The sequence below is a fragment of the Balaenoptera ricei genome, chromosome 15 (genome assembly GCF_028023285.1).
Source record: "Balaenoptera ricei isolate mBalRic1 chromosome 15, mBalRic1.hap2, whole genome shotgun sequence".
Lineage (NCBI taxonomy): Eukaryota > Metazoa > Chordata > Mammalia > Artiodactyla > Balaenopteridae > Balaenoptera > Balaenoptera ricei.
In genome coordinates, this window is record NC_082653.1 from 64846580 (window position 1) to 64859627 (window position 13048).

At 46.9% G+C, this 13048-nt stretch overlaps 1 protein-coding gene across 1 annotated transcript in view; it reads left to right on the forward strand.

Moving 5' to 3' along the window:
* XYLT1 (xylosyltransferase 1) overlaps positions 1–13048 on the forward strand; it is a 302161-nt gene that overhangs the window by 269530 nt on the left and 19583 nt on the right. Inside the window, exons 8-9 of the mRNA XM_059895867.1 lie at positions 2274–2450; positions 6756–7018. Of these exons, the coding sequence (XP_059751850.1) occupies positions 2274–2450; positions 6756–7018 (440 nt within the window). The remainder of the gene's footprint in view (positions 1–2273; positions 2451–6755; positions 7019–13048) is intronic.

A 13048-nucleotide genomic window follows, 5' to 3' on the forward strand; every position in this document is an offset into this window, starting at 1 on the left:
GACCTCAGGATGGGAAACTGTCTTAGTTCAGGGTGCTAAAACAAAATACAATAAAATGGATGCACTTATAGTTTTGGAGGCTGGAAGTCCTTGATCAGGGTGCCAGCATGGTCAGGTGAGATCCCTCTTCTGGGCAGCAGGCTGACTACTGACAGTCCTTGCTGTGTCCTCACATGACAGAAGGGGTGAGGGTCCCCTTTAAAAGGGCACTAATCCCATTCATGAGGACCCCACCCTCATGACTTAATCACCTCCCAAAGGCCCCACCTCCTCACACTGTCACATTGGGGGTTAGGATTTCAAACTGAATTTTGGGGGGACACATTCAGTCCATTTCAGAAGTCCTATTGTGTAAGATTGCAGGGTATTCTGAAACAGCCCCAGCCCCATCTGGAAATGCATAGGGACTCAGTGCTGAAGTGTTGCCCCTGACATGCCAGCAGCCTTCTTATCAGACCTGGACTGAGAGATTCTAGATTAGCTCCCTGACCTCCAGTTCACTTTCACCCTAATTTCCAACTTCAGAAAATTCCAGAGCTGGTTCTGTTTCTGTTGAGCCTGCAACACCTCCCATGAATGGCCCACCATTCCTGGCTGTGCCCCATCTCTGGACCACTCAGATTGTGCGTTTCTAGGCCAGACAAGACAATGCAACTCATTTGATGGTTTCCACATCCCTCACCGACATCTGGGGCAGGGCCAAGCTCTGAGTAAGGCTGACTGCCCACTTCAATCCTGAGGGATGATGGGCTTGTCATCACTGGGCCTGGTTTTGCTATTCTGCACACATGTTAAGTAATCAGCTTTTAATCCTATTTCAGCGAAAATTACCTTTTCTATCAATTCTGATAACCTTCTCATCCATTATCTTGCAGGGAATTTCTGTATCATTATAAAAGGACACAGGGCAATCGATAATTGGGTACTTTCCCCCACTGCTGGATGGAGAATATGTGCCTCTGTGGGCTTGTAGACAATTCAAGCTTAAAATGCAGGTTCACAGGCATGTCATTTAACATCATAAGAAGGGCAGCTGGGGTGTGGATAGAGCCTAATTTTGTCCACTCACCCACTGAGAAGAGACTGTTTGGGGCTTTGGCTGTTTAATCCAGGTGCCCATCCCAATGCTGGTTCTCTCTGTCCCAACCATCCCCCACTTCCCAGCGCACACAGGCACTTTACACTCCAGCATCCCTGTTAGATCCCACCTCCTTCATCCCAGCCTTTCTGTCCTGCCCTTCTCCCAGACCACCTCCAGGGGACCAGTTTAGAAGAAATCTGAAGGCTGTGCCATGAATTTGTAACAGGAAGACACGTGCTCCCCAACAGCTTTCCCTAGGAAGCAGAGAGCAGGGGAGAACGTATCTGCCTGGTATCTGAGGTTGTTATAAAACAGTTGTCCAAATAGAAGTCAGTCTCTCTCTCTCTCTCTCCCTCCCTCCCTCCCTCCCTGCCTCTCTCTCTCTCTCTCTCTCTCTCTCTCTCTCTCTCTCTGTCTCTGTCTCTCTCTCTCCCCGCCCCGCCCCCCATCTCTCTTTCAGCAGCTACAACCATGTGTCTCTTCTCTGGTCTCTCTTTTCACTCTCAATATTGCCTCTTTCTCAGATTCTTAGGAGAGGTTGACCAAGCCTCAGGAATAGGGGGAGATTACAGCACCTGGTTCAGCACCATGAACAGTGGGAAGCCCAATGGACCCCCACCTCCTCCCCTCCCAGTGTTGTAGTCGCTACTCCAGTGACTAGGGTAGGAGGGCATCCATGATTCTGGCCTCCTTCTCCCAGGAGTGAAATTCCAGAGCTTCAGTCTTTGTTTTCAAGGTATCTCAGACCTGAATCTCTTTGGTTTCAGGTCTAACTATTTGCAAAATCAAGAGCCCTTTTGGCCCAGGGTTTTCTAGAAACTTGTCCCAGTGTTTTTCTCTGGTCCCATATGTTGACATACCCTAAGGGACTTTCTCTCTCTGCCGAGCAGACAGAGGATGTCCTGGGTGATAAGAGATGTCTTGAAATCAGTTTCTAGGCTGCTGGGGAGAGACATCTTAGAGAAACGCTCAGAGCAGTAACTTCTAAGCAGCATTAAGCCACCCTGGACAAAACCTCCAGGGCACCCTTGGTTGGCCTGGACTGCACTGAGCCCATTTGCAGAGAGAACAGCTGAGTCTCCAGGAGAGTCCCTTCACTGTCAGGTGGCCCTCGGGAAGGACCCCCCGCCCACCCCAGCCCACTCGAGGGAGGTTGGACGAGGTCTCAGGTTGGCCCCTCTCTGCCCCACAGTCCTTCTTCCACACGGTCCTGGAGAACAGTCCCCACTGCGACACCATGGTAGACAACAACCTGCGCATCACCAACTGGAACCGCAAGCTGGGCTGCAAGTGCCAGTACAAGCACATCGTGGACTGGTGCGGCTGCTCCCCCAACGACTTCAAGCCGCAGGACTTCCACCGCTTCCAGGTGAGCCGCGCCTTCTGGCCAGCGTCTGCTGATAATCATAACAACATCAACAGTAGCCAGCGTTTATTGATCACTAACACCATGCAAGGGACGTTCTAACCACTTGCCCTGTATTGACCCATTAACCCCACAACAGCCTTAGAAGTTACCTACATACATACATAGATTATTATCCCATTTTAGAGATAGGGAAACTGAGGCAGAGAAAGATCCGTAACTTTATGCAAGGTCACATAGCCCAACCTACCTGTTTCCAAAGGCCATACTTGTATCCATTTCTGTATACTGCCTTTCAATCAGAATCTCCTGAAATATTTGTTAAAAATATATTTCTGGGTACAAACTTGATTAGAGGGCAGAGTTTCTCAACCTCAGCACTCTTGACATTGTGGCTAGATAATTCTATGTTGGGGTGAGGGGGCTGTAGGATGTTTAGCAGCTTCCCTGGCCTCTACCCACTAGGTGCCAGGAGCACCTCCCCCTGTTGTGATAACCAGGGACGTCCCCAGATGCTGCCTAATGTCCCCTGTGGGGATCCAGTAGCACCCTGCAGTTATGACAACCAGGAATGTCTTCACACATCGCCAGCTGTCCACTGGTGGCAAACTCATCCCCAGTTGAGAGCTTTTGATCTCCAGTGAGGTCCAGGAATTTTTATTTTTAATATATTACACTTTGAGAAATTCTGATGGGCAGACAAGTTTGTAAAACACCGCACTCTGTGAACTTTAAAGGAGGAACAAGAAGAAACGTTATTGCCTTCACAGGTATCACTGCAAGGCCCATCGAGTCATAGTTGTGGGGAGAGCAGAGGCAGGAGGGTGGCCAGTGCCGCACCTGATTCCCATGAGCACCAGGGGTGCCTTCGACCCCAGACCTATTCAGGATGGCGACCCCTTTCCATCCCGTGTGAGCACGCCTCCCACTCCCTCTAGGCCAGTACCCTGAGCTCTTCCTCCTCTCCCCCTCACCACGCCCAGCCTCAACTGCCCAGAGCACAGACAGAAGGCTACAAAGTGATTAAACAAGTCACTTTGAGGTCACTAGAGCCGCCACGTAGAGATGATATGCTGCTTCCCAAACCACGAACGTGGGGGGGATGGGGGGACAACAGTGCCAGGCTGATAACCCAGTCCAAGGCGCCCCTGCTGCCTTGCTCTGGTACATAACGGAAGCGTCCAGGGAGGACACGGACCGCCCCCATGAGGCTTCCACCCTCGTAGCCTGGTCCCTCGGAGTGTGGTCCACAGACCGGCAGCAGGAGCGTCACTAGGGAGCTTGTTAGAAGCGCAGAATCTCTGCTGCTCCTGACCTGCTGAGTCAGAATCTGCATAGTAACGAGACCCCCAAGCAACTAGGAGGCTATTCTGTTTGAGAAGCACGGGGTACGGGTCTGTTCTATCCCAGGCGGTGTGCCTGGTCCTCTGTGGGTGTTGGCTTCACCGGGTAGAAATCATCTCCACTGTGCAGGTGGGGAAACCAAGGCACAGTGGCAGGGGCTTACTTGTCCATGGACATGCGGCTTGCGGAGTGGCAGGGTGGGGGGTCCCACACAGGTGTTCCCAGTTCCAGACCTGGGCTTTTTCCAGCAGACCCCGCTGCCAACCTGGTCTCATGCCTGGTTGGGTGCAGAATACACAGCAGGTTTCATCCCATCATTCTTACTCCCTCAAGGTTCCCACCTAACGTCTTTCGCTTGCGTAAGCAGTTGCTGCAATGAGTATTCTTTAGGTCTGTTTTTGGTGGCAGATTGAGAGCTACCCGGGGGCCTCCTCAAACCCATGTTAATTGAGGCATGAACTTGGGTGACATTTTAGTTCCATTGTCCATGCAGAAGGGATCTGCTGAGCAGAAAGAGGGTGGCAAGGGGAATATCTGACCTATTCAAAAGAGAAAATAAAGAGAGGAATTCCCACTTTCGTAGAGGACCAGTCATCACCCTCATTGCAAAGGACCTTCATCATTTAGAGCAAGAAGCCGGGTGATTCTTGGGTGCGCTGCCCCTCTGGGGCCACTCCTGGGCGGCGGCACTTGTATTGCAGCCCCAGCATCCTGGGGACATCGTGGTCTCTGATAAAGATGAGCTAACATAGAGACCGAGTCACAGCACTGTAATTCACAGTAAACAAAGCACTCACAGCACTTTAATTCACAGTAAACAAAGATCAAGAATATCCCCCAACATCTAGACTCAAGAAACTGCTGCCTGCATGGAACTCTTGAGTTCTTGTTGAAAGAACTCTGAGGAAGAGAACCGTAAATATAGAAATGTGCCCTTTAGGAGCTCCAGCTATGATCAAAGAATCTCGGGAGGAGAAAGGAGGCTGCCCTGCCACTGAGTCTGGTTCTCTGCCTCCAGAAAACAAAGACTTAGAAGGCCCTGGTAGCAGGCTTAAGGGTGTAGTGATAATAGTCACATAATCATAGCTGCTAACACCGTGTGCCAGACTCTATGCTAAGTACCCATATTATTATACCCATTTTAAGGATGGGGGAACTGAGGCCCTGGATGACTTGCCCAAAGACATATACAGCTTGAAAGATGCAGAATGAGGATTTGAACCTACATGGTCTGGCTCTTTTCAGTGCTACTATAAGGGAACTGACCTGACCCCTCCACCACAGAGAAGGGGGTGTGGTTCCCAAGGGTCATGAAGCAGAGAGCAGATGGGATATTCCAAATACTAACGGGTTTTTGTTATTGAGGCTTCGAGTTCCCCCGACTAGCAGTGTGATCCTAGGATGATGCAGAAGAAAGAGCTTGGGTTTTAGAGTCATCGGATCTGGGTTCAAATCTTACAACTATGTGAGTTTGTACATACCACTTGCCCTCTCCAAGCTCAGTTTCCTCATCTGTAAAATGGGAATCGTAACACCTGCTTTGCAGAGTTGTTGGGAGGATTAGAGGTAATGACAAAATGCAGTGCGCTGTACATAGCAGGTGCTCAGGAGTTTTTATTGACATTATTGTTGCTATTAATCCACTGCAGTGAGAACAATGCTAGACCCAAATTAAGGTCAATAATTACACTAGATCATAGGCTCCTCAAGGGAGCGGTCTGTGTTTTAATTGTTTCCGTAGCCCTAGACCAGAGGTCAGCCAACTACAGCCCCTGGGCTAAATCCAGCCCACTACATGTTTTTGTAAATAACGTGCTTTTGGAGCACAACCGCATGCCCATTCATTTACCTGTTTGCGGCTGCTTTCACACTATGACAGCAGAGTTGAGTAGTTGCAAAGCTGGAAATATTTATTGTCTGGCCTTTTGCTGAAAAGGTTTATTGATCTCTGCCCCAGACCATAGTTTTAGACCTGGTAGATAATAAGGGCTCAGTATTTTATTTCTCTAACCCTTGACGCTGCATCTGAATCCTGGCTCTGCCATACCTTGCTGTGTGACCTTAGATAAGTAAGTCCCTTTCTTCTCTGGGACTCAGCCTCCTTGAAAATTTGGTTTACATAAATGGTTCTCAAACACTGCAGCATAATCACCTGGGAGGCTTTTTTTGGATACAGATCCCTAAACCGCATCTTCAGAGATGTTGATTCAGTAGGTCTGCGGGAAGGACTCCGCAATCTCCACAGGTGCCTCTGATGTGCAGCCAGGTCAGGTGTCCTTCGCATTATCCTCAAACCCTAGTGAGCAAATGAATCACCTTCAAAGCCTGGTAAGAGTACAGATTTCTAAGCCCCACTCCTGAAGATTCCGGTCAATAAATCCAGGGTGTTCCTTGTGAGTCTGTAAGTCAGTTACAATGCCCAGGAGGCAATAGGGAATGGTGGGGACTGTGGTGAGCCAAAAACCCCATGCCCATCGAAAGGGACAGGTGCTATTCAGCTTTAACTACTTGTCACCATGTAGGAACATGGGGCCAGATCATTTCTGTTCGAAGGGAAACCAAAAGTTGCTTCTGTAAACTCTTCTACCTTTTAAATGTTGCCAGCTAATTCAATTTTAAAACGTTCTTCTGGACAACTAAAATATATCCGTAAGCGGTATTAGACCTCCAGCTAAATGATTTCTGAGATCCATCCCAGCTGTAAACATCTAGGATGTAATTTATTTCACAAATATTTAAATCATGCTTTCTACATGTCCATCATTGCTTTAAATGCTTTACAAATGTTAACTCATTCAATCCTAACACTCTTTTTACAGATGAGGAAACTGAGAACAGAGAGGGCACTAAATGTCAGAGCTGGGATGTGGATGCCGTCAGGCTGGCTGCAGAGCCCGGCTCCTAAATACCCACCTACCCTCATCCCCACTTGCTGACATTGTTGTTTTTATTTCATGAGCGCAGCAGACAGCCCGGCCCACCTTCTTTGCCCGCAAGTTCGAAGCCGTGGTGAATCAGGAAATCATTGGGCAGCTGGACTATTACCTGTATGGGAACTACCCCGCGGGCACCCCGGGCCTCCGCTCGTACTGGGAGAATGTCTACGATGAGCCTGACGGCATCCACAGCCTGAGCGACGTGACGCTGACCTTGTATCATTCCTTCTCCCGCCTGGGCCTCCGCCGGGCGGAGCTATTGCTGCATGACGCCGGGGAGAACAGCTGCAGGTGAGCCAGGGAGCCGGGGGACCAGGGACGAGGGACCGTCCTCTTCTGTAGGGGCTGCAGCTCCACCCAAGCTCCTCCCTAAAATCATCCACGCAGACATCCCAGCGTTCAGAGCATTTCCTGTCTAAGCCTTCATCACCCTTTTACCTTCTCAGGATAGCAGATCTCATATTTACCTAATTATTTCCTTTCTGTGGACTCATTCTTTGTGCTAAATATATGTATTTTAGAAGGAAGCTTTATGGCACCGTATTAGATAGTTATGTTTGTTTTACATGGAAAGTAATCATGAAAATATAGAACTTTTTTTTTTACTTTTTATTATGGAAAATGTCACATATATACCAAATAGAGAGAAAAGTGTAACCCCATCTCTCATCACCAGCTCTAGCAATTACCAGCTCCCGGCCAATGCGGTTTCATCTGCGCCTTCACTCACCTTCCCCTCGTCCCAGATCAGTTTGATTGAAGCAAATTCCATAAATGTTTTATCTCTGAAAATAGACTCCTTTTTAAAATGTAACCATACTATCATTGTTACACCTAAAAACATAACCAAAAACATCATGAAAAGGCAGAACTATTATTTAAAATGTTCATGTACCCTTTAGAATCATCTCACCTACCACTAGTGGGTACCAGTTGACACTTAGGAAAGAATGTTCTAGAATATATGAATAGAAGACGGAAGGTGGGAAAACAATTCAACATAACCCCATCTCTCCCCTGCCTTTCCCTAAGCCAACCAACCCTTCTCATTTTGTGTACCTTCTCTTCCGTTCTCTAGCCATGTACATTGCAGATATTTCCATAATGACAACAAGGATTTGGTGTCCGGCTTCTTTCGCTCGGCATTATAATACTAGCCCCTCCTCTCCTTGCTGCTCTGCAGCTTCCGTAAGGATAATGACCCTTTTTAATGCCACTAGTATTCCACTGAGTAGAAATTCCAGAGTTTGCTTAATTCAGCCCTTTCCTGTTGCTGTTGTCAGTAATGGACCATTGTAAATAATGTTCTGATGAATATCTTTTTGCAGAAAGCCTCTTTTTTCCCCCTTCTCTTTTCTGATTATTTCCTGAGGATGGGTTCCCAGAAGTGCCTCTAGTCACTCTCCTTCTCCTTCTTGTTCTGCCTCCCACCTTCCTCTTTAAACAACAAAGAAAAAAAAATTTATTAATATCAGTCTTTCTCCACTGAGCCTTCTATATGTCCCTCCCTGCCCCGCTCTTCCCTCTTCTCAAGAACAGAAGAAAGAGAGGAAAGGAACCATTTTGTTCTCAAAAACTCTGAAAACATGGGGCCCCATGCATGCACACCAGCTGGATTTCCACAGAGCTGCAACAGTTTTCCCCTCAGCCTTCCCTCTCCTCTCCCTGCAGGTTCTGATTTAGCTTAAAGGGAGACCAGAATGGGTTAGGAACCCAGGACTTGCCATTTGAACTCCACTCTACTTACTAGCTATTGACCTTGGACATGAACCTCTCTGAGCCTCAGTTTTCTGATCTGTAAAGTGGGAGTAATCATAAGCCTTACAGCGTACGGTGTTGTGAGGTTTAAAGGGGATAATCCTCCAAAACTACCTTATGAGTTATGTATTATTATTATCCCCATTTTAACAGTATTTTACATATGAAGTGCTTGGTACATGTTTATGCTGTTGTTGGTATCTTAGTTGCCAATATTCTTAAACTGCCAAAAGCAGCCAATAGGGAGCCGGCTGTGTGAGCTACATGCTCCATCACTGGTTACATGAACTGTTCATCGCTTCCTCTGTGCTGTTCTTTGCTGACCGTCCCCACTGTCCCCACTCATTCTACCTTTTCCCAGTCTTCCAGGGTCATCTCAGGTGCCACATCCTCTGTGAAACTTGCTAAGAGCTCCCCTGATAGCCCACCCCGAGCCTCTCCTGAGCCCAAAGTAGCCTCCAACACTGCCACTGCACTTAGCAGCAGTGTCTTGGATCAAGGTCGTTGGTGAATGTCTTTTCCCTCTGCTAGTCCGGGGTTACAATCCCTGGCCGAGGAACCACAGTATGTGTCCCCAGTAGATGGCACAGTGCCCGATGCTTAGGAGGCAAATGCCATTTAAGAGTAGTTTTAATCCCAGGCTTCATAGCATTTATAAGGTAAATAATCTTATAGGAAATTTCAAAAGATTCCTCCAATTGATTTATAGTTGTTGAAATTTTCGCCTGGTATTTGTTTTGGGATTAAGCAAGCCATCAAGTTGCCTCAGGCCTGGAATCCTTTGGCTTCTACCACATTTTTTATTATAATGGAACCACTGTGCCTCGCTGTGGTCAAAGCCAATATATATTTATGAATATGAGCCTGCAAATAAATCAGGACAAAGGACCCTTGTCCCAAAAGGCAAAAAAGAGTAAATTTCTACCCCTGGGCTATCTGGGGAAACAGCAAGTGAAAACTTTATTTCAAGAGTCTCATTTTCTCTGAGCATTTCATGCAAATTGTGTCTTTCTAGTCTATAGTATAACCTTTCATAAAAATAATGTTTATTGATTTTTTTTCTCATTAGGTAATAACATTTGTTCATTGCAGAAAATCTCAAAATGGCAGTTTGAAAGTTTTCTTGTGAGCCCCATCCAGAGATAAGGATGTCAGTATTTTATTACATGTCCTCAAATTCAGGTGCCATCAGGGCCAGGCAGGAAGCATGTATCCTCAGCGCAGGGTGGGCTGACCTGTAAACCAGGGACCCCCGGGGTGCCAGTGCTGAACTCCAGCATATCCTTGCCCTCCAGCACATCCAGCACATTCCTTGTGGGAATGTACCCTTGGAGTTGCCAATCAAATCTCCTGAATTTTCAAGACAAATCAGAAATCCACATTTTTGTGTGAGCCTCCTAAATTTTTTAATACCCACCTCATTTAAATAAGAAGTAAAAACACCTTTGGGCCAAGTGAATGCACCTGAGGCATCCTTTAGGTTCTATTGCATTGCATCTGGCATCTTGTTACAACTCTCTTCTTAGTCTTAATTACTTAATTACCATATAGAGTCTAGAGGAGGTACCAGTGGGCTTTGTGTTCAGTCCTGGGTTACAGGTTCCCTAGATGTACCTTAGAAGCAAAGGGTTCAAGAGAAAATCCTTCTAGAATGTTCACTCAAACAGTAAGTATTGATTGAGCACCTACCATGTGGCAGGCTGTGTTAGGCACTCGGTGCTCAGCCATGACCCAGACAGACCAGGCCCCGAGCTCAAGGCCCTCCCATTCTAGTGTGAAAGCAGGCAGTACCCCAGCTCACAGAAACAAGAACAAAAGATCTATAGAGAATGAAGAATGAAGATAACCTCAAGTAACAGCAGTGAGCTGGTGACTTAAGTTCAGTGGTCAAGGAAGGTCTCTCTGAGATGGTAACATTTAAGCAAAATAAGACAGAGGCAACCATGCAATCATAAGAGGAAAAGAGCATCTCCAGCAGAGAGAATGTCCTATGTAAATAAAGGCCCTGAGGTGAAAATGAGCTTAGCATGTTCAAGAATCCAAAATAAGGTCCACGTGGCTAGAAGGTGGTAGGTTGGGACAGAGGGAAACAATGAGGCTAGAGAAAGAGGTAGGAGTTTTAGACCAGGTAAGGAGTTTGGGTTTTACCCAAGCATAAGCAAAACCCCTTGCAGTATTTAAGGAAGGCACGATGCATATTGCTACTATGAGAATCAGTTATAGCAGACAAAAGTAGGAGGGAGACGAGTAAGGACGCTTCTGCAAAGGTCCAGCAAGACATGATGTTGGCTTAGACCAAGATGCTGGCGGTGCATAGGACAGTAGAGGATGGATTCAGGTGGAGAAAACAGGATTTCTTGGAAGAAGATAAGGGAAAGCGAGCAACCCAAGATTAACTCCTAGATTTCTGGGGCAGTTGATCATTGCTTGTTTGCCTGACCCCTTAACAGAGCCCCATACAACTGACCACCGCCTTCTGGAAACACTTTCTTCTTTTAACTCCCATGACAACAATCTCTCCTGCTTTTCTTCCACCTTCACTAGTCAAACACTGACGACCTTACAGAACAAACACTGACGACTTATTATTTACCTATTGCAATAATGTCGTGTAACAAGCCCCAAATCAGTGCTTTGAAACGATAAGCATTTACAGAGCCTTCAAGTTTGCAGGTGAGCTGGGCAGTTTTCCTGGCCTCAGCTGGCATCTCTCCTGCATCTGCAGCCAGCTGCAGGTCTTGGCTGGGGGTGGTTGGCGGATCTAGGATGGCTTCGGCTGGGATACCTTGGGTGGCTCGGCTCTGCTCTGAGTGTGTCATCCCTCCGCAGGCTAGGCTAGGCGTGCTCTCATGGCGATCACAGAAGAGCAAGAGAGGGAGTGGAAATGTGCAAGGCTACTTGGGGCCCTGGCTCAGAACTGGCATGATACCCCTTCCTCTTCTGGCCAAAGCAGATTTGAGATGGGGGAATAGACTCACCTCATCGGTGCAAGGAAACCTACAGAGTCACATGGGAAAGAGACAGGAGAGGTGACAAATTGCAGACATTAATGCAGGCAGCCCCAGGACACTTTCACAATGCCATCTATGCTGTCCACAATCGTCACTGGCCACAAGGAGACATTTAAGTCTAAATTGACTAAACTTTAAAATGCAGTTCCTCGGTTACACCAGCCACATTTCAAGTGCTCAGTTGTCAGAAGTGGCTGAGGCTACTGAACGGAACCGCACCGATGCAGAACATTCCATCACGGCAGCGAGTTCTGCAGCACAGTCCGGAGGGAGGGTTTTCTGCTTCCAAAGTCCAGACCGAAGTGGACTTGCGTGGCCCGGGAATGCCCAGCAAGCAGTCTGAAGACAGTGCAGGTGTTTTTCTCAAAGCCCCGGAGGCATCTGATAACAAGGCAGTGATTTCAGGAGATGCGGAACACAGGAAGGCGGCTTCCCTAACTGTTATAATCAGACATAAAGACTTAAACTGCAGAGCAGGACCAGAGGAGAGGAAGGCTGAGAGGGACGGTGATTTGTGGAATGCTGTCATTAAGGAACCACAAGCACCCTCTAAGTACCATGCACCTTACGCGCTGCAGAAGCGACAGCTTTTCATTTCACAAGTAGGAAGGCCAAAGAGCTGGGCTCGTCCGGGCCCCTCCCTCCTTCTCTCTTCACTCCCCCCTCCTCTGGGCATCTCTGCTTAGCTTCCCTGCCCCTTTCAGCCAGAAGCCTTTGTGGATCAAAGACATGCATCTTAAAACGAGCTACCTACTTGTGTATGTATGAATTTATCTCAGTTTGGCAATAATTTTTAAGGGCCATACCCAGTGCCATTGGTAAGAAGGACAGTGAAGTGTAAATCAGTACGAGCTTTCTGATAAACTTGGGCAGCAAACATCAAGAGCCCCTTGGAGATTAGAGAGGAAGAAAGATGTTCCCCAAAACATTTTTGCTCAAGGATGGTTAATGCAGCATTGTTTAGAATGGCAAAAAATTAGAAACCAGTTGAACACCCAATGATGGGGAACTTTCTCTATAATAACACCGTATTTGGTATTATATTTCCATATCATGGTATTACATACAATGGAATAATGTATACACACACACAAAAAAAATCATGTTTTCAGAGACTATTCAAAGACATGATAATGCTCAGGAAATACTATGAAGCAAAAGCAGGATATAGCCAGTGTGTATATTATGGTCCCAGCTATGTAGGATTTATGTAAATATGTGTGTAGAAAATAAGGCTGAAAGGAAATATGTCACGATGACATTGTTTGCACACCATTGTCACTTCTCAGTACCTAGCACTGGAGGGTCAGTGAATGTCTGTGAATTGACATCATCTATGGAAAGAAGCATCAAAAGTAGTCATTTTTATTTTCTTGATTGTACTTTCATACAGTCAGCATGTTTTACATTTATGATCAGCAAAAAGTTATTGTTAACAGTTATTGAGATCATAGAAACACAGGGAGCAGCTTTCAGGAATACAGTGAGCTTTGTATAAAATGGGGATTATTTTAGGGACAGGATCAGCGTGATGGGTGGGGAACCCCATTGT